Source organism: Lathamus discolor, chromosome 14 (assembly GCF_037157495.1).
Source record: "Lathamus discolor isolate bLatDis1 chromosome 14, bLatDis1.hap1, whole genome shotgun sequence".
Taxonomy (NCBI): Eukaryota; Metazoa; Chordata; class Aves; order Psittaciformes; family Psittacidae; genus Lathamus; species Lathamus discolor.
Genome location: NC_088897.1, coordinates 4,401,521 through 4,420,949, shown reverse-complemented (window position 1 = coordinate 4,420,949; position 19,429 = coordinate 4,401,521). Strand labels below are relative to the sequence as shown.

At 58.7% G+C, this 19,429-nt stretch overlaps 3 protein-coding genes across 3 annotated transcripts; all 3 read right to left on the bottom strand.

Annotated features, from left to right (window-relative positions):
- Window positions 1-119: 119 nt before the first annotated feature.
- Window positions 120-3,137, bottom strand: POLR2J (RNA polymerase II subunit J). Its single transcript, XM_065694297.1, has 4 exons — window positions 3,030-3,137; window positions 2,740-2,829; window positions 1,769-1,943; window positions 120-385 (listed from the first exon to the last, which is right to left on the bottom strand). Exons 1-4 carry the CDS (start codon window positions 3,080-3,082, stop codon window positions 350-352), a joined length of 354 nt encoding a protein of 117 aa, XP_065550369.1. The 5' UTR covers window positions 3,083-3,137; the 3' UTR covers window positions 120-349.
- Window positions 3,138-4,035: 898 nt separating this feature from the next.
- Window positions 4,036-14,383, bottom strand: LOC136021926 (ras GTPase-activating protein 4-like). The gene is made up of 20 exons (XM_065694628.1): window positions 14,242-14,383; window positions 10,908-10,964; window positions 10,272-10,385; window positions 9,961-10,022; window positions 9,730-9,856; window positions 9,208-9,289; window positions 8,977-9,108; window positions 8,794-8,885; window positions 7,320-7,443; window positions 7,085-7,238; window positions 6,708-6,772; window positions 6,386-6,498; window positions 6,130-6,316; window positions 5,491-5,628; window positions 5,070-5,387; window positions 4,860-4,997; window positions 4,646-4,781; window positions 4,456-4,576; window positions 4,323-4,375; window positions 4,036-4,229 (listed from the first exon to the last, which is right to left on the bottom strand). The coding sequence occupies exons 1-20, from the start codon at window positions 14,304-14,306 to the stop codon at window positions 4,108-4,110; spliced, it is 2,400 nt and encodes a 799-aa protein (XP_065550700.1). The 5' UTR covers window positions 14,307-14,383; the 3' UTR covers window positions 4,036-4,107.
- Window positions 14,384-17,526: 3,143 nt separating this feature from the next.
- LOC136021888 (uroplakin-3b-like protein 1) lies at window positions 17,527-19,368 on the bottom strand. Its single transcript, XM_065694562.1, has 6 exons — window positions 19,219-19,368; window positions 18,709-18,855; window positions 18,399-18,630; window positions 18,226-18,302; window positions 17,844-17,973; window positions 17,527-17,754 (listed from the first exon to the last, which is right to left on the bottom strand). Exons 1-6 carry the CDS (start codon window positions 19,352-19,354, stop codon window positions 17,649-17,651), a joined length of 828 nt encoding a protein of 275 aa, XP_065550634.1. The 5' UTR covers window positions 19,355-19,368; the 3' UTR covers window positions 17,527-17,648.
- Between the last annotated feature and the right edge of the window lie 61 nt (window positions 19,369-19,429).

Below are 19,429 nucleotides of genomic sequence, written 5' to 3'. Positions count from 1 at the left end.
GACTTCTTGGAAAGGAAAAGCAGAGAGTTCATCCACTGCTGTCACACAGCAGCGGCTCCTCTGGAAGTACACTCACACCAACCTCACCAACAGCACAAATATTTATGTTAAGGCTCCAATTGGGAAAGTAGAAATCATTTTAATGCCGTATCCATCAGCTCAGACATGACGGTTCTCCTCTTGGCAAAACATAACACAAAAACAAACTCAAAACACCATTGCTGCTTAAACCTAAGTGGGATAAGGGGGAAAATACTGGCCATGAATGGGAGTTTGAATCCAGGATTCATCTAACAAACAGCCACATGGTTCTGCCTCGGAAGTAGAGCCTGCTCTAAGCAGGGTGGTTTTACTCAATTCCTTCCTGTTTGTCTTTAATGGCAACCTGTAAAACACAAACACAAATGCTCAGACAAGAACTGTTACTGGGCAGGAGGAGGTTTAAACATTCCTAACAGTCTCCTATGAGACACAGCCCCACCAAAAACCAGCAGTGGAAACCTCTACCCCATCCAGAGAAATAATACTTCAAGCAAAACCACACCGTATTTACAGACTTGGTGCACTGTGACCTTGTACCAGCACATCAGAGAACACAGCACAAGACATTATCCTAGTCATACCCACCCTGGTTTCGCTTAATAACCATTTGGGCAGAGTAAGTCTCAAAAATCAGGGGCTAAATAAATACAACAGCACAGCGGAGCAAAACAATGAGAAGTGGTCCAAAACTTCCTAAAACTTGTCACAGAAAACACCTGGAAGAACGGAAAATTGTTTTCTGCGTTAAGATGACTGAGAAAAACGATGCTGGGCACCTAGGGAGTTACAGGGCACTCACTGAATGCTCGTCAGATGTGCAAATAAGCCTTAAGCACAGCCAGGAGGACAGGAGCCAAATAATCATAGAATCAACCAGGTTGGAAAAGAGCTTTAAGATCGTCAAAAAATGATGATCTTAAATCAAGTCCAACCGGTCCTCAGCACTGCCAAGGCCACCACTAACCCATGGCACTGAGGCCTCGTCTCCACGGTGTGTGAGCACTTGCAGGGACGGTGCCTGCAGCCCTGCCCTGGGCAGCCTGTTCCAACGCCTGAGCACCCTCTGGGGCAGAAATTGTTCCTCAGCTCCATCTAAACCTGCCCTGGTGCAGCTTGAGGCCGGTTCCTCTTGTCCCATCCCTTGTTCCTTGGGAGCAGAGCCCAGCCCCTCCTGGCTCCATCCTCCTGGCAGGCAGTTGCAGGGAGCCATCAGGTCCCCCCTGAGCCTTCTCTTCTCCACCTGAACCCCCCAGGTCCCTCAGCCCTTCCCCATCACCGCTGTGCTCCAGGCCCTGCACCAGCTCCATTGCCCTTCTCTGCCCCCACTCCAGCCCCTCAATGTCTCATAGTGAGGGGCCCAGAGCTGAACACAGGATTCGAGGTGCGGCATCACCAGTGCCCAGTGCAGGGGCACAATCCCTGCCCTGGCCCTGCTGCCGCACTGGTGCTGATCCAGGCCAGGATGCTGGTGGCTTCCTGGGCACAAGCTGCTCATGCTCAGCTCCATCAATCAGCACCCCCACATCCTTTCCCATGAGCAGTTTCCAGCCCCTCTTCCCCTGCCTGTAGCACTGCATGGGGCAATTGCTGCAGCCCAAGTGCAGGACCCAGCCCTTTGCCCTGTGGTGCTGCATGGCTGTGATGAAGTTGTTAACCTAAACTATTGGCAATACCCCTGCTGTTGTTTCACTCTGAACTGCAAGAAGCTCAAAGGAAACCAATGTACCCTGAACCTCTCCTCCAGGAGGGAGAGCTCGCTGATCAGATCCGTGATGGCATTGGTGAACGCCTCCTGCGGGCTGTAGTCAGGGGTGGTTTGGACACGGATGATGATCTTGTGTTCCAGTGGGTGCGGGACCTTGTACCCTGCAAACAACACCTGGGGGTCCTTCAGTAACTGCCTGGAATGGGAAAGCAGCAATGAACAACCTCACAGCATGAATAGAAGTGCCTTTTATATTAGATCATTGAAAAAGTCCATTTTATATTAAAAAGATCATAAAAAATGTTCATTATATCAAAATATAAAAACCCGATTATATCAAAAGATCATTGAAAAAGGTCATTTTGTATCAAAAGATCATTGAAAATACCATTTTCTACTAAAAGATCCTTGGAAAAGATCATTTTATATTGAGACCATTGAAAAGCTCATAAAAACCGATCATTTTATATCAAAATATCATAAAAAATGATCGTTTGTATCAAAAGATCATTGAAAAACTCATATCAAAATATCATTGAAAATACCATTTTCTACTAAAAGATCCTTGGAAAAGAGCATCTTATATTGAGACCATTGAAAAGATCATTTTCTATTAAAAGATCATAAAAAAATATCATTTTATATCAAAATATCATAAAAATTTATCATTTTATATCAAAATATTGTAAAAAAATGATCGTTTATATCAAAAGATCACTGAAAAAGATCACTTTGTGTCAAAAGACCATTGAAAAGCTCATTTTATATCAAAACCTCATTGAAAACACCATTTTCTGTTCAAAGATCATCGAAAAAGCTCATTTCCTATTAAAAGCTCACTGAAAACCAACGCTTTTGAGGGGTTTCCCAACACAGCCCCTTACCTATGCATTTGTGGACCTTCTCCCTTCACTTTTAAGCGCAGAATTACCACAGAACACCCCCCACACACACACACACAAAAATACCCGTTTCCCCCCCAATTTGCTCACGACTTGATGATGTTCCCCAGCGTGTGGTCCTCCTTGTTGATGGTGAACAAGCAGGCGTTGGGCACCTTCGTGTCCTTGTTGATGGAGATCCTAAAGGGATACACGGGGGCTGTAAGCGCCTCAGCGAGCGGGCCCTATGGAGCCGAGGGGGCCGGGGGGGGGAGGCCCGGGCTCCCCGTACGGGGAGCCCGGGCCTCCCCCCCCCGACCCCCGCGGCCCATGCGATGCCTCCCCCGCTCCGGCACCGCTGCCCACAGCCCCGGCCAAAGCCGCTCCCCGCCGCCGCTCACTTCTTCTCGCCCTCGAAGAGGAGGAAGGACTCGAAGGCCGGAGGCGCGTTCATGCCGGAGCCACCGGAGCCGTCGCAGCCGCCGCTGCTTCCGCTCGCTCCGCTCCAGCGCCGGCGGCAGCGCCCCCAGGCGGGCGGGAGGAGTCGGTGCTATTCCCCCCCCCTACACACGTCCCACCCGTGTGATGATGCAGAACGGTGGTGATGACATCACCGATGACATCACCGATGACATGAGGAGCGGCGATGGCGGCAGCAGAGGTGGTGTTAGAAAGGGTAATGGTGATGTCCGCGCTTGGCATTGATGTCACCACCAATGGCATCGATGTCACTACTTGACATTGGTGTCACCGCTTGGCATTGATGTCACCACCAGGCACTGATGTCACCACCAATGGCACTGATGTCACCACCAATGGCATTGATGTCATTGCTTGCATTGATATCACTGCTTGCATTGATGTCACCACTTGGCATTGGTGTCATCACTTGCATTGATGTCATCGCTTGGCAATGACGTCACCACTTGCATTGATGTCACCACCAATGGCACTGATGTTGCCACTTGGCATTGATGCCACCACCAATGGCATTGACATCACCACTGGCACTGATGTCATCGCTTGCATTGATGTCACCACCAACGGCATTGACGTCACCACTTGGCACTGACATCACCATTGGCACTGACGTCACCACTTGGCACTGATGTCACCACTGGCACTGACGTCACCACCAATGCCATCAGCAGCAAAACCGTGGGTTGACTCCTCCATCAGCGTTCCCCAGCTGGTGCTACCACAAAGGACACCAGTGGGGCCACCGCTGAGGTCATCAGAGCTGCCAGGAGAAGCACCAACACCCGTGATGCCATCAGGCATGATGCCAATAGGGGCACCACCAGCAACGGCACCAGCAGGGCTGTGACCAGTGCCGCCACCAGCGCCATCACCACCAGCCCCTTCCGTGTCCCCATCCCCACCCACCACAGACGGCCAGGACAGGGCTGCAGGGTACCAAGAGCTTTATTGCCAACACTGTGGCCCCAAGGAGCTGGGACACGGTGTGGGGGGGGTCCCTCATGTCTGCAGCTGCAGCAGGGCGGGCGCGGGGGGGGCCGGGGGCTGTGCCTGGCGGTGGCAGCTCTCCAGCTCCCCCAGCACCCCAAAGAGCCGGCGCAGCCCCTCGGGCAGGGGGGCACCTGCAGGGAGCACAGTGAGACCCTGCACCCCAACAGCACAGCCCCCGATGCCCAGGGCACGTCCCAACCACGGCATCCCCGGCACCACCCTACCTTCTCCTTGAGGACCGTTTTGGGCGTCCTCCAGCAGCTCCCAGTACTTCTCCCTGGGGATAGAGGGAGGAGAAGGATGGAATCTTGGCATCAGATGGGGGGTTCAGGGGGGGACCCCCGGATCGGGGCTCACCTGAGGGTGTCCCGCAGCCCCTGGAGGTGATGGAACAGGCGCTGTGCCTCCACCGCGGGGTCCGTGGGGTCGCTCCAGTCCCGCAGGGTGACCCCGTGCCGGGTCCGGTCACAGCCCGGCCCTGCGGGGCATCAGTGTCAGGGTACGGGGGGACCCCACCAGCACCATTGCGGGGGTCCCCTCCTCGTACCCATCCTGTCCCTCTGGTGGCAACAGCTCCACTTGTCCCCGCGGAAGACGCCGGGGTGGTAGGCACGGAGCACACGGGGGTTGTTGCCGCACGCCTTGCGCAGGGCTGACAGCCACTGGTTGAGCTCATTCACACACTGCAGGGGGTGTTAGGGGTGAAAAGGGGGGTCCCGTGCTGTGACACCCCCCACCGTGCCCCCCCCTCTCCATCCCACCTTGCACTGCAGGTAAGCCGTCTCCTGCTGCCCACCCGCATCCAGGTAAACCACCTGCATGACGTGGGAGCTCCCGAAGCTCTTCTCCTCCACCTTCTCTGCCGCAAGGATGTCGGGCAGGGCGATGGCACCGCTGTGCTGATGGAAGGGACGCACACAGGGGGTCAGTGCCACCCCACTGCCCCCCACCGCCCCCCGGGACCCCCCTACCTCGGCTCCAGGGCTCTTGCTGAAGCTGAGGCTCTCCCCGGTGAGGCTGAAGTGGAGCTTCCTGGATGCAGCGCTCAGCAGCGGCCCCTTGCCCCGCGTCTTGTGCACAAAGAGCAGCCCCTCCTTCAGCACCGCGCTGGGGAGGGCCAGCGGCCGCCCCTCACCTTCCTCCTCCTCTTCCTCCTCCATCTCCACCAGCCGGGTGATGAAGTCCTTCAGCCGGGCGATGCCCTGCTGCAGGGTGGGCAGCAGCGGGGCCAACCACGGCTCCTTGGCCCGCCCGGCTGCTGGCTCCATGTTGCCCACCATCTGGATGGCCTGGAGACCCCCGGGACGGCGGCGTCACCGGCGGCACGCACAGCGCTTCCCAATGGGAAGCGGGGCGATGGCACCACCCGCCTCCGTGTGCCCCCCATCCCACCTTGGCCAGCAGCAGCAGCGTGCGGCCGGTGCGAGCATCGGCGTGAGCGTCCCGCAGGTGGAAGAGCTTGGGGGTCATGATGGCCGGAGAGAAGAAGCGGAGGCAAAGGAAGCTGGTGACGGCCACGAACTTGATGTGCTGCAGCCAACAAGGTGGGGGGGAGTCTGTCCCAGCACAGGACAGCCCCCGGCATCCCACGGACCACCGAGTGAGGGACATGGAGTCATGGAACGGTTTGGGATGAAGGGACCTTAAAGCTCCTCCAGCCCCAACCCCTGCCATGGGCAGGGACCCCTTCCACTGGAGCAGCTTGCTCCAAGCCCCTGTGTCCAACCTGGCCTTGAGCACTGCCAGGGATGGGGCAGCCACAGCTAACCCTGGCTTCTTCCTTATACCCAAACCCAACCCCCCCATCTCAGTTTGAGTCCATCCCCCCTTGTCCTATCACTGCAGTCCCTGATGAAGAGCCCCCCCCAGCACCACTGAACCCCCCCTTCAGATCCTTGCTATTTAGTCCAGCACAGCCCCACTGTCCCCCTTGAGCCTCATCCCTGGGGGGGTTCCCCCATGCCCAATAGGGACCCCATCAACCAGAGCTGGGGACTGCCCCCAGTGCACCCTGTTCAACCCCAGCCCAACCTGGTGCTGTGGGAAGCGCTCCCCGACGCGCTGGAAGAGCAGCCGGAACGCAGCGCGGATAACGGGGGGACACATGGGAGCCGACCTGGCGATGGCATCCAGCAGCTCCTCCAGGTAGGACTGGAGGTGCTGGCGGCCCTGCTCGATCACCTCGCCCTCCGTCTGCACCCGGTGCAGCCCCGAGCACCTGCGGGCACCGTCGTTGTCACCCCATGGCCAGGGTCCCCCCTGCCCCATGGCCCCATGCACCCCTTACCCAACATCTTTGGTCTCCACCTTGCCGGGGTCCAGCTCCACGTGCTTCTTCTCCTCGAACACGCGGTTGATGGTGGGGCCCAGCACAGCGTGCAGGTACGGCAGCCCCGTCACCTGCAGAGGGACCACGCAGGGATGCTGATGGGGGGCACGGACACAGGTTTGGCACCACCGCCTCCACAGTCCCCGGTAAGGGTGAGCCAGGGGATGAGCTCCAACCGCCCATCCCAGAGGACAGGCACAGCCCCACCAGCCCTCCCGGTAGTACTGGGAGCTGGCCCCAGTGGGGACAGCCCAGAGCCAGGTTTCAGGCACTGTGGCACCTTGAGGAAGGACTCCATCGACTTGGAGGCCAGGGAGTTGCTCCGGAACAAAGTATTGGGCTCGCCTGCAAAACAGGAGAGGGTCTGGGGCCGCAGGTCACCCCCAGGCAGCTGCAGTCATGGGGTTACTTCTATGAGCTGCACCTTCCAGCCCCAGCCATTTCCATGGGGATTCCCTAACCCCAAGCCACTTGCTCCTCCACCAACCTCAGCCCAGGAGCTGCTGGGGATGGAGCCAAGGGATGCCCACCCGGAGCGCAGGGCGCCGGCTGAACCTCAACCAGCACCCCCAAAAGTCACCACGCAAGGTCCTGGAGGTTTTGCAGCCCCAGGACATGGTTGGAAGCCTCCAGATCCGCTTCCCGCTCCCGCCTTACAGGGCTTGGCCAGCTCCAACTCGAAGAGCAGGTCCAGGAGCTCCTTGACCAGCCCTTGGCCCAGGAAGAGTTTGACCAAGCTGATGGCGACCTCCTGCCGGCACTCGGCGGTGGTGGTTTCATCCAGGAGGGTGACCAGATGCACTTGGCCATCCTGGTGGGGACAGGCACCGCGATGCCATGGGGGAGGCACGCTGGAGCTGGGGGACACGGGGTGCTTTGCATGGACCCTCACCTGGAGCCCCGACTTCACCTCCTGGCACAGGAGCTGGACCAGCGGCCGGTAACAGTGCGAGGGCAGCACCGTCTCGTCCCGCAGCCTCAGCTGCAGCTGCAGCGAGCCCAGGCTGCCTCGGCGCCTGGGGGGGCACGGGGTGGAGGGAGGGATGGGCAGAGAGGTGGGTGAATAGATAGGTAGGTAGATAAACAGATAGATGGGTAGATGGGTAGATAGACAGGTGGGTAGATAGATAGATGGGTGGGTGGGTAGATGGGTAGATAGGTGGGTAGACTGGTACATAGGTGGGTAGATAGGTGGATAGATGAGTAGATAGATAGATGGATAGATGGGTAGATAGGTGGATAGATGGGCAGATAGGTGGACAGATGGGCAGATAGGTAGGTGGATAGATAGATAGGTGGGTAGGTGGGTAGATACATAAGTGAGTAGATGCATAGATAGGTGGGAAGATGGGTAGATACATAGATAGTTGGGTAGATGGGTAAATACATAGATAGGTGAGTAGATGGGTACATAGGTGGATAGATGGGTAGATAGATAGGAGGGTAGATAGGTGGGTAGGTGGGTAGATAGGAGGGTAGATAGGTGGGTAGGTGGGTAGATAGGAGGGTAGATAGGTGGGTAGGTGGGTAGATAGGAGGGTAGATAGGTGGGTAGGTGGGTAGATAGGTGGGTAGATGGGAAAATAGGTGGACAGATGGGCAGATAGATGGATGGATGGATAGATAGATAGATAGATAGATAGATAGATAGATAGATAGATAGATAGATAGATAGATAGATAGATAGATAGATGGGTAGATGGGTGAGTAGATGCATAGATAGGTGGGAAGATGGGTAGATACACAGATAGGTGGGTAGACGGGTAAATACATAGATAGGTGAGTAGACGGGTAGATAGATAGGTGGGTAGATGGGTAGATAGGTGAGTAGATGGGTAGATAGATAGGTGGGTAGATAGATAGGTGGGTAGACGGGTAGATAGATAGGTGGGTAGATGGGTAGATAGATAGGTGAGTAGATGGGTAGATAGATAGGTGGGTAGATAGATAGGTGGGTAGATGGGTAGATAGATAGGTGGATAGATGGGTAGATAGATAGGTGGGTAGATGGGTAGATAGATAGGTGGGTAGATGGGTAGATAGATAGGTGGGTAGATGGGTAGATAGATAGGTGGATAGATGGGTAGATAGATAGGTGGGTAGATGGGTAGATAGATAGGTGGGTAGATGGGTAGATAGATAGGTGGGTAGATGGGTGGGCAGGCTGAAGTACTTCACCAAGCAGGACATGGCCCAACAGCCCAAGAAAGCCTGGGCACGCAGGTGGGGCTGCCCTGCACTTGCCCCCGTCCCAGACCACAGCACACCCAGGAGCTGCCCTCCCAGCGATGCTGCTGCCCAGAACAACCCCTTCCCACCCCCCTACGGCACCGGGACCACCCCAGCACCCCCGTGCCCGCACTCACCCGTCCTCCCGCGCCTTGGACGCGTCCGGCCGCAGCCTGAACCAGCCCTCGTCCTGCCCGGCCTCCGCCAGCCCCTGCACCCCGAACACCACCTGCAGCAGCAGCACCCGCGGCTCTGAGCACACGCAGGCAGGGATGGGTCCCTGTCACTGGGCAGGCAGCGCGGACGGGCTCGGGGCTCACCTTGCCCAGGAAGTCGTTCTTGCCCACCAGGTCCCAGTCCCACACCTCCACGCACAGCTTCTCCCCAGTGGGCTCGGCCAGCTCGAACTCGAAGGTCTCGTTCCAGCGCGGGTAGCAGGACCTCTTCACCACCTGCAAAGGCAATGGCTTCATCCCCATCCCCATCCAACAACCCTCGGGAATGCCGGGGCTTCCCAGTGGGATGGTTTCTCCAGCTAAAGTTGTACTCACCGTGCTCTCCTGTGTCTTCCCGTTGTAGCGCAAGCGGACAAAGGGGTCGGAGGCACCATTCCGGTCCTTCCTGGCCAAATCCCTGCCGAGAAGAGGGGGAATCTAACAGCAACTTCACGATGGGCACTCACTCCCCTCCTCGGTTCCCCAGCATCATGAGGCAATGGAACAGGTTGCCCAAAGAAGTGGTAAATGCTCCATCCCTGGCAGTGCTCAAGGCCAGGTTGGACACAGGGGCTTGGAGCAAGCTGCTCCAGTGGAAGGGGTTCCTGCCCGTGGCAGGGGTTGGAGCTGGAGGAGCTTTAAGGTCCCTTCCAACCCAAACCATTCCATGATTCTGTCTGCAGATGCACACCCTACAGACCAGCAGATGAGGTGGACCCTGCCCCAGGGTCCCCGCTGGGTAGAGGACACTCTGCACCCAAGGGCAGGTACCCGAGAACACCCTGATTCCAATGGGGAAACCGAGTCACGGACACATCCCTGCTGCACACAGGGACCCTGTCCCCGTCCCCTCCTCACCTGGCCTCCAGCACAGCGCAGCGCAGCCGCCGGCCCGGGCCCCCCACCACCTCCACCCGCAGGTGGATCTCCCCCTGCACCTCCTCGTCGGGGTCCACCTCGCTGAGGCTCATCCAGCCGCTGTATCCTGCGGGAAAGGCGGACCCTCATGGGGGATCACTGAAGGGACCCTGGGGTCCTGCTCACCACAGGGATGGGAGGTGGGTCCCTGCTGATCACCCATCACCTTACCCTTGGGGTGCTCCGCCAGCATGTCCCGGGTGATGCAGACCTTCCCGATAACGTCGTCGCGGCTGGAGGACAAAAGCCGGGAGCAGGATATGGGGTGGGATCAGGAATGGAATGGAATGGAGACACCACGGTGAGTCTGTCCCCATGGAGCACCTCAGCCACCCTTCGCTGCCAGCTGCAAAACCAGCTTCACCCTTTTGCTTCCCAAAGCCCAAACAGCATGGCCGGGTGTGGATTCTCTGGTGTCTACAATGGGGTTGAGCACGCAGGCAGCCAAAGCCACCAATGTCCCACAGCCAACCTGCCCGTACCTGAGCGCATCCTCATCCATGACGTAGATGGAGATGCTGTGAAAGGTGGGCTGGAGGTGCACCTCGTATTCCTCCCCCCAGAACGGGGATAGTGTCTTCCACACCGTGGCAGTCCTGTGGGGCAGATGGCACCGGTGATGGAGGGGATGGGGGTTCCTCACTGAGGCACTCCCTGCTTCCCCAGCCCTATGAGCTGCCCAGCACACAGAGCTGGGGGCAGCACCCACACATCTGAACCCTCAGGTGGGGCAGGGGATGGATCCCTGTCACTGTTCTGGGGCTCTGGGCTGGCAAGACATGGGACAAGGCTGTGAGCTGTGTCTGGAGTTAGTTCATAGACTCATAGAATCATTTAGCTTGGAAAAGATCTGTAAGATCATCAAGTCCAACTGTGAACCCAGCACTGCCAAGTTCACCACTAAACCATGCCCTTAAGCACCACATCTAGATTAAGGAATAATAATAATTAGTTATATTATTATAATACTATTAATAATATAATAGTAATCAACTATAATAATAGTAATAATGATTATGATGATAATAATAGGCCTGCAGCAGGGTGGCTGGAAGAACCCACAGGAGCAGTGTGCGTCAGCCCATCTGAGGGCCAGCCAGGGCCATGGAGCCACTCACCTGATGATGGCCTCATCGTCGATCTTCACGATGCAGTACGGGTCACTGCTCCCTGTGCTGGAAGGACAGGGCACAGCTCTGTCAGGGCCACCAGCCATGGCCCTGGCCCCGTACCCCAACCCTATGGGGCTCGCATGGTGATGGGCAACCAAAGCCTTCAGCCCTGGCAAACCACCCCATAGAGGGGGGACCTCACAAGTGCCCCTTGCAGGGACTCTGGGGTGCTGGGGTATGGAGGAGCCCCAAAGGCAAAGGCTTCAGCAGGTGGATTTGGCCAGAGCTGCTGCATGTGGTGACCCCGCTTTGCTCCCAGCCCATGGAACACATCCCTGAGCGTGTCCGGCCACCGCACCCCGCTGGCAGCCAGCAGAGGCTTTCCTCGGCCAGATGGGAAGGCCAAGGACAAACAAACCCACCCTTTCCCAGAAGCGGCTCCAGGCACCCGCAGCCCCATTGAACACACTTGGAGCGAGGCCACGGCAGCCCCATTGAACACACTTGGAGCGAGGCCACGGCAGCCCCAGGGCACACCCGGAGCCCTGACACCTTCGTAGGGATGGGGACATCCCCAGGGATGCAGAGGGTGCGAAGGGCAGGCAGCGCGTGCTGTTGGCAGCCACCACGATGCTCTGACCCCACTTCCTCCCTGGGGACATCGCTCCTGAGCGCTGCTGCTGAAAGAGAAATCGCTGCTTTACAGCTTATTGCCCCAGAGCATCAGAAACGAGGTGACTCGGCTGCAGGCAGCGACCGCAAGCACAGAGAGATGTCCCCATCCCAAAACCAGGGAGGCCGGGAGCCTGGGGGGATTAAAGGGATTTAAGGTATTGAAAGGGTTTGGGGTGCTTTGTGCCCTCCCAAACACGGGTGCAGGGGGGTTCTTTGCGCCGTGCATCCCGGGTACCACACTAGCATCCCCATCCCCAGGCAGCTCCATCATCTCGGTCCACGCACGATGCAGGCAGGTTGCCAAGAGCAGCTCTGCTCCAGCCACCCTCCGCAGAGGATTTTAATGAGAGCAGGGGATGAGGCGTCGTTAACTCGAGCCTGTCGCTGACATTTCCTGCCTTATGCAAACCATGGGGCGGGCAGGGAGCAGGCAGGCAGAAAGGGAACATCTGCCTGCCCGAGCCGTGCCCAGCAACGCAGGGCAGGCTTCAGATGGGAGCTGCTTGATGCTGACAGCAGGAAAGCCTTGTCCCTAACACGGGGGTGTTCCAGCACACGGGCTGCTCCATGTCGCCTGGGGTGGGGGTGCCATGAGCCATGTGGAAAGGAGAAGGCTGGGCTTTAAAAAGAGGAAATGAAGATTGAGGTTTAAAGCTCCACAGCACAGTGTGAATAAGGGGGGGAAGGGGAAGAAACGCGTGTGGTCCCCGCTGCCATCCACCCCAGCACTGGGGGCTGAGGGTTGAATCTGTGATTAAGCATCCACTGGTGCTGTGGTGCTGCTTTGTCCAGCCCTTGGGAATGGGGGGGCAATAAAATACAACCGAATCAGGTTATTTCCCTTGCTTTCCTGCAATGGAGATGCAGGGAAAGGATTGTGAAGCACTCAGCTGGGAGGGGGCTGATGCTGATGTGGGACACTGCATCCTAGGGGGGACACAGGGACAGAACGCACCCAGGGCTGAGCTGGAGCTGCTGCAGCTCTTCCCGGCTGCCCAGATTCTGGCACTGGAGTTTGGCAGCAGCAGGAGCAGGTTTCCTGCCTCTTTATGGGCAGTTCCATGGTTTCATGGCTGCACGGCGCCAAGCTCAGCATAGGGCAGGCGCTGGCGTGGAAGGCAAAACCAACCAGCAGCCCTTTGGTAGCAGCGGGGAGATGGGAGACCCATGGGCACAGCCAGTGGGGAGCGTGGCACTGAACCCCACTGCAGTCACAGGGATGCCGGTGGCGGTGGCACAGCTCCTTGGGGCAGGGGCAGTCACAGAGCACAGCAACAGCCCCCGAATCCTGCCCCTGCGGCTCCCTGTGCTGAATCCTGCAGGAGCTGGGGGGGTCCCACAAGGGTTTGGGGTGCCCCATGACCCACGGGTGCTTCCGACCTGCAAACGCCCGCAGAGGGATTCCCGCTGGGAAAGCGGCGGAGATCCCAAAGGCGGTGCCAGGACGGAGCCAAGGAACCGGCTCCCACCGCCGGGGAGGGGGAAGGCGGCCAAGGTCAGGCGGCAGCGGGTGATCCTGCCCGGATCCGGCGCTCGGGTTTCCCTCTCCCTGCCCAAAGCCACGTCCCAAAGGCACCGGTCCGGAAAGCTCCGCTCAGGGCGTTATTGCACAGCGGCAACAGGCTCCTAAACCCCATAACGCCCTTTAAAGCGGAGCCTGCCCGCAGGGAGCTGCGCCAAAGGGATTTAAAAACCAGGCTCCGACACAGGGGATTTAAAAAAAGAAAGGAAAAAACCAGAAGTCATGTTTCTTTCCTTGTTTATCCTCTTTTTCCATGACGGCTGCAGGGATTTTTGCTGCTTTTCCGGGAGCCCTGACCCTGCCCGGCTGCTGAGTGCTCCTCAACAGCCTCCTGTTGGCTTGATCTGCCCCTCAATCCCACCCCAACACTGTCCCCACACCCTACCACATAAGGGTCAGAGTGATGAGGATAATGCTGGGATACGTGGAGGGAAAGCTGGACCCAAGGGGCTGCCAGCCCGGACCACAGCCAGGGGAAGGAATGGAGCCAGGTTCTCCCAGCTCCTTTTGGGGTCCCTGCAAAGGACCCAGCTGAAGGTAGTGGGGTGCATGGTGGGGACAGCCCTGCCCCAGGATAGCACAAGGGGAGCCCCCCAAAGAGGCAACACTGCTTGGGGAACCCTGAAGCGCTGCTTGGGACACCACACACAGCACTGGGTGCTCCTGGGAGGGAACTTCAAAGCCATCCCGGAGGGCACCCCAAATTGGGGGGGGGGGGGGCACCAGAGCGCTCCCGTGAGGCCCCTAAGCAATGCTGGGGGCACTCAAAGTCACCCTAAGGGGAGCTCCCAATGCAATGCAGCCCCAAAGCCACCCTGAGGAGAACCCCCATCGCTGTGTGAACACCCCAAAGCCATCCTAGGGGGAACCCCCCAGGGCACAATCACTGCTGCGGGGACCCCCAGCCAGTCTGAAGAAGCCCCCAAAGCAGGGGGGACACCACAAAGCCACCCTGGGGAGGGAAACCCCGATGCAAGGAGCATCGCGCAAAGGCCCCCTGAGGACACCCCCCCGAGTACACGCACTGCTGGGGGACACCCCTGAGGGTGTCCCCCGCGCACGGGGACCTGTTGCGGGGACACCCCGCGGCAGGAGGGCTCCCCCCAGGGCATGCCCCCCCCCAGCCCCCCCGGGGGCACTCACATGTCCTTAGCGGGCAGGTTCTTGCCCTCCACGATGCGGATGGAGAGCGCGCTGCGCCGGGCCATGGCGGGCGGGCAGCGGAGCGCAACGGAGCCGAGCGCAGCCTCGAACCTGCGGCTACCACAGCCAAGCGCCCATGTGCGGGCCGGCGCAGCAGGCAGCCAATCAGAGCGCGGGGCGGGATAAGGGGCGTGGCTTAGAGAGGTCCCCCCCCCCCCCCCGCCACGATTGGGAGTGAATGGAGATTGTGGGCGTGGCTTTGGTGTTGTGGGCGGGGCTTGGGGGGGTTACCCTGGGCGAGGGCTCTCGCAGCCCCCGGGCACCGGCCGGTGCAGCCCCGCTCGGGCCGGGAGTTAAGGACGGCCCCACACTGGGTTCCTGCTGCCCCCCGCACCCCAATGAACCCGGGGGCTGCACCCCCCTGCCCGGCCCCGGCCGCTCCCCGTGCCCTAAACCCACCTTGTTCTGGCGTTTGACCCTTCCTTATTTATTTAATCCCTGTCCCCCCGTGACACCCCCCCCGCTCCCCGCTCGCCTGCAGCACCCGCGGAGGGGCTGGTGGTGTTTTGGGGGTACTGCTACCATCAATAGAGAAGGGGAGATGGGGAACCCCATCTGCAGGATCAGCGCTGGGACTCAGCGCCGTGCTGGCAGACACCGCCGGTCCTTGGCGTTCGTGCCTGGACACCGCAGTGACACCATAGGGACACCGCGGGGACTCTACAGAGACGCTATGGGGACACGCTGCCCCGTCCTGCCGCGCTGCTCCTCTGCTTCCCCCGCACATGGAACAAGGGACAAGGAGCCCTGCCGCCAACGCTCACACCTCCCCGGGTGCCAGCTCCAGCCCTGCACACGGTCAGGGCCACAGGTCCCACCTCCAGCAGGATGAGACCCTGTAGTGCTGAGGACAAGTGGAGCAGAGAACCGTACCCCCGCCTTTAAATGGACTCAGGGCGGGCGTACACGTACATATACACATCACACATATATACATGTCACATACGTATACACATCACAGACATATACACGTCACACACATATACACATTACACACATATACACATCACATACATATACACATCACACATATATACATGTCACATACGTATATACATCACACAAATATACACGTCACACACATATACACATCACACACATATACACATCACACACATATACACATCACATACATATACACATCACACATATATACACATCACATACCTAAACGCATCACTTATATATACACATCACACACATGTACACACCACATACGTATACGCATGCCATATATATACACATGACATACATATACACACCACATACATACACACATCACACACATACACACATCACACACATACACACATCCCATACATATACACATCACACACATACACACATCACACACATACACACATCCCATACATATACACATCACACACATACACACATCACACACGCACACACATCACACACATACACACATCCCATACATACACACATCACACACATACACACATCACACACACACATCACAGACCCCATACATATACACATCCCATACATATACACATCCCATACATATACACATCCCATACATACACATCACACACATACACACATACACACATCCCATACATACATTAACCCCCCCGTATCTCCCCGTAGGCGCCGTGCAAAGGGCAGCGCCACGTTTACACCGGCTCCATGGTCACAGCGCCCTTACGGAGCGTCCTCCCGCTGCCTGGGACGGGCGTTAGCAACCTGCCCCCCCGCGCTGCGCTGCCAGGAGCGGCCTCCATGGAGCACAGCCAAGGCAAGGACCAAAGCCGGGATTAATCATCAAATACGACGGCCAGTGGCTCAGCAGCTTCATTGGCCAGCTCCTTCAGGACCCGCGGATGGATTTCACCAGGTCCCATGGGCTTGGGCACGTTCAGGTTCTTAAGGTGGTCTCAGACCAGATCCTCTCCTACAGTGGGCCCAAGGTCTTCATTCTCACAGTCCCTGCGTCTGCCTTCCCAGACTTGGGCGGTGTGGGCAGAGCCTTTGCCAGTGAGGACCGAGGCGAAGAAGCCATTCAGCACCTCAGCCTTCTCCAAATCCTGCGTAGCCAGTTCTCCCGAGAGCTTCCTCAGGGGCCTCCGATGTCCCTGGTCTGTTTTTTGTTTGCTACGTACCTGTAGAATCCCTTCCTGTTCTTAATCCCTTCCTGTTACCCTTATCACACACGTATGTGTGTGATGTGTGTATGTATGTTGTGTGTGTATGTATGTGGTGTGTATATGTATGTGGTGTGTATATGTATGTTATGTGTGTATGTATGGCATGTGTATATACATGGCATGTGCATACGTATGTGGTGTGTACATGTGTGTGATGTGTATATATAAGTGATGTGTATAGGTATGTGATGTGTATATGTGTGTGATGTGTGTATGTGTGTGATGTGTATATGTACATGATGTGTACATGTATGTGATGTGTGTATGTATGTGGTGTGTACATGTATGTGATGTGTGTATGTATGTGGTGTGTATATGTATGTGATGTGTACATGTATGTGGTGTGTATATGCATGGGATGTGTATGGGTGTGATGTGTGTGTATGTATGTGATGTGTATATGTGTGCGATGTGTATATGTATGTGGTGTGTATATGTATGGGATGTGTATGGGTGTGATGTGTGTATGTATGTGATGTCTATATGTATGTGCACACCTGCCCTGAGTCCACTTAAAGGGGGGTACAGTTCTCTGCCCTGCTTGTCCTCAGCACTAGAGGGTCTCATCCTGCCCAGGCTGTAGGATCAGGGTCCCAGAGCCTGGTGCAGGATCAGGAACGCTGGATCAGGACCCCACAGCTCCCAGTACAGGATCAGACCCCCCGACCCTGGACAGAATCGGGCCCCACTGCCGGTCCGCTCTTGCCATCTCGTGGCTGGCAGCGTCCAGGAAGGATTGGGCCGGCTCTGGGTGAAGGAGCCCCTTGTACGGGTTTGGGGAAGGCAGAAATCACTGTGGGGTTGCACCAGGGCTGTCGGGGGTCAGGATCCCGTCTCTGCCTCAGCCCGCAGGGGAACTGCCCCATCCGAAGCGGATGCAGGTGACGCCACATTCCCCAAGCTGGGTGTGAAAATGCTTCTTCCACTCCAGAGCATCGCCGGGCACATCCTGCCCCGCACCCGGGGATGGGGCTCAGAGCCCTGGAGGGGCTCCCTGGGATGGGGCTGCGGGGGGCATTCCGGGGGGCAGGAATCACACACAGGAGGCAGAGGCTGGGCACAAAGCATGCGGAAAGGCCTTTAATGCCCGGCTCCAGCGCAGCTCCGGCCGTGCCCCGGCGGCAGCGGGCATCGTGCCACCGGCACCGGGGAGGAGCGTGGGGCCGCGGCGGGGGCTCAGAGCCGGGCGGGGGGGTGGTCGTAGACGTGGTGCGTGTTGTACCGCTGCACCGTCACTGTCTCAGGCTTGCTGAAGGTGCTGCTGACACCGCAGGCATCCGAGCTATGGGGGGGAAAAGGGGGTGCCGGTGTCACCCTGTGACATGCCAGCACCCATCGCGGCTCCTGGTGGGACGCGGGGGTGACACTCACCCCCAGCACACCAGCATGGCCACCAGGCCGGCCAGCAAGGCAGCGAAGAGGATGGTGAGGATGGAGGTGAGGGCGATCATGGCAGCGCTGTGCCCGCGCTCCGTCCGGGGGATGTTGCTCCATGGCGTGGCTGGGGAGGGAGCAGGATGCGCACCCCGGAGTGTTTGTGGGCAGCCGGTGTGCGACTGCACGGTGCAGGCACGATGTGCCCTCGCACGGTGCCGCCCTGCCTCAGTTTCCCCCTGCTGCTCGCAGGAGAGCTGAACCCCGAGATGCTGGTGCTCAGCATTCAGCACCCCCCCCACCTCGGATCACCGTGCCCCCCCCCCCCAACCCGAGGGATGTGGGATGGGTGCAAGGGGCAGGATGAGCCCCGTGGTACCTGTCCTCAGGGGGATAGGCTCTGACCACTTTGTCTCAGCCACAGGACCGGAGTTACCCCAGGCGACAAACTTCACCCTGGGATGGGATGGGAGGGTGGATGTGATTCGGGGGGCTGCCAGCAGCCCGGGGGGGGGGGGTGTCCCCATGAGCAGGCTATGGGTATGGGTATACCGGTACGGCCCGGGGCCGGGCAGGGGGCCATTGCAGGTGGGTCTGGTGTTATCCCTCTGGCAGCTGGTCTCGGTGCCGACGCGCAGCACCGCGATCTCCCCATGGGCTTTGGGGCAGGGGTAGTTGAGGACGGTGGTGTTGAGGGTCATGTAGGCGGAGGTGCTGCCAGGGAAGAGCTGGTAGGCCCTGGCCGGGGAGCCCGGCTCCAGGGTGCTGTTGAAGCTGGGTACGCCTGCAGGGATGGCGATGGGGTGAGGAGGGACCGCGGGGCGCACGGGGAGCCCTGCGCACCCCCAGGACCCCGCCGCACCCTGCGGGACGGCCACCACCAGCCAGATGACGGCGTCGCCCAGCGAGTCGGGGAAGGCGCAGCGGGGCTGGTCCAGCACGAAGGTGGAGGCGGTCGTGAGGCCCCCCAGGGCCAGGTTGGAGAGGCTCGGGACGTACAGCTGCGGGTCTGCGGGGGGACACAAGGCGGGGGCAGCGCAGGGTGCGGGCCCTCACGGGGGCACGGGGGCAGAGGGAGCTGCCCCTTCGAACCCGGCTGTGCCCCCCCCTCCTCTCCCATCCCTCATTTTGGGCTCAAACACATGAAAAGAGGGAGCAAAGACCCCCCCCCCCCCCAAGAGGACCCCACACTGGGCAGGCCCCGGGTGACACCAGGGACACCGGAGGTGGCACCCAGAACAGGGGGGCATCGGCTGCCCTGCACGTCCAGATCCAGCGGGGATCCTGGTGCTGTGCACAGGGGACCCCCGCAAGCAGGACACTGAGGACCCGGGCCCACCCCATCCCGTCCCAGCCGCCCTCTCGCACTCACCCTGGCCGCGGGCCGGCGCCAGGAGCAGGAGGAGCAGCGGGAGCATCGTGCGGGCTCCTGGGTGCCGAGGGCAGCAATGCGGGCGGCTGAGCTCCGTGTCGCCACCAGCCCCGCCTGCGGCCCCAGCCACCCGCATTCCAGCGCTGGCCACAGCCCCGTGCCAAACTGGTCCAGCCCGTTTCCCCAGGGAGCATCGCCTGGCACGAGTGGC

Bases quoted from the DNA above. Each gene is read 5' to 3' on its own strand.
- POLR2J (XM_065694297.1), bottom strand. From the start codon at position 3,082: ATGAACGCGCCTCCGGCCTTCGAGTCCTTCCTCCTCTTCGAGGGCGAG. The intron at 2,830-3,029 runs GTGAGCGGCGGC...GTATCCCTTTAG, and splicing joins CTCTTCGAGGGCGAGAAGAA to GATCTCCATCAACAAGGACA. The intron at 1,944-2,739 runs GTGAGCAAATTG...TTCCCATTCCAG, and splicing joins CTGGGGAACATCATCAAGTC to GCAGTTACTGAAGGACCCCC.
- LOC136021926 (XM_065694628.1), bottom strand. From the start codon at position 14,306: ATGGCCCGGCGCAGCGCGCTCTCCATCCGCATCGTGGAGGGCAAGAAC. The intron at 4,998-5,069 runs GTAGGGGGGTCC...CCCTTCCATCAG, and splicing joins GCAAGAGCCCTGGAGCCGAG to CACAGCGGTGCCATCGCCCT. The intron at 4,577-4,645 runs GTACGAGGAGGG...GATGCCCCGCAG, and splicing joins CCACCAGAGGGACAGGATGG to GGCCGGGCTGTGACCGGACC.
- LOC136021888 (XM_065694562.1), bottom strand. From the start codon at position 19,354: ATGCGGGTGGCTGGGGCCGCAGGCGGGGCTGGTGGCGACACGGAGCTC. The intron at 18,856-19,218 runs GTGAGTGCGAGA...GTCCCCCCGCAG, and splicing joins GGCGCCGGCCCGCGGCCAGG to ACCCGCAGCTGTACGTCCCG. The intron at 18,303-18,398 runs GTATACCCATAC...ATCCCATCCCAG, and splicing joins CCCGGCCCCGGGCCGTACCG to GGTGAAGTTTGTCGCCTGGG.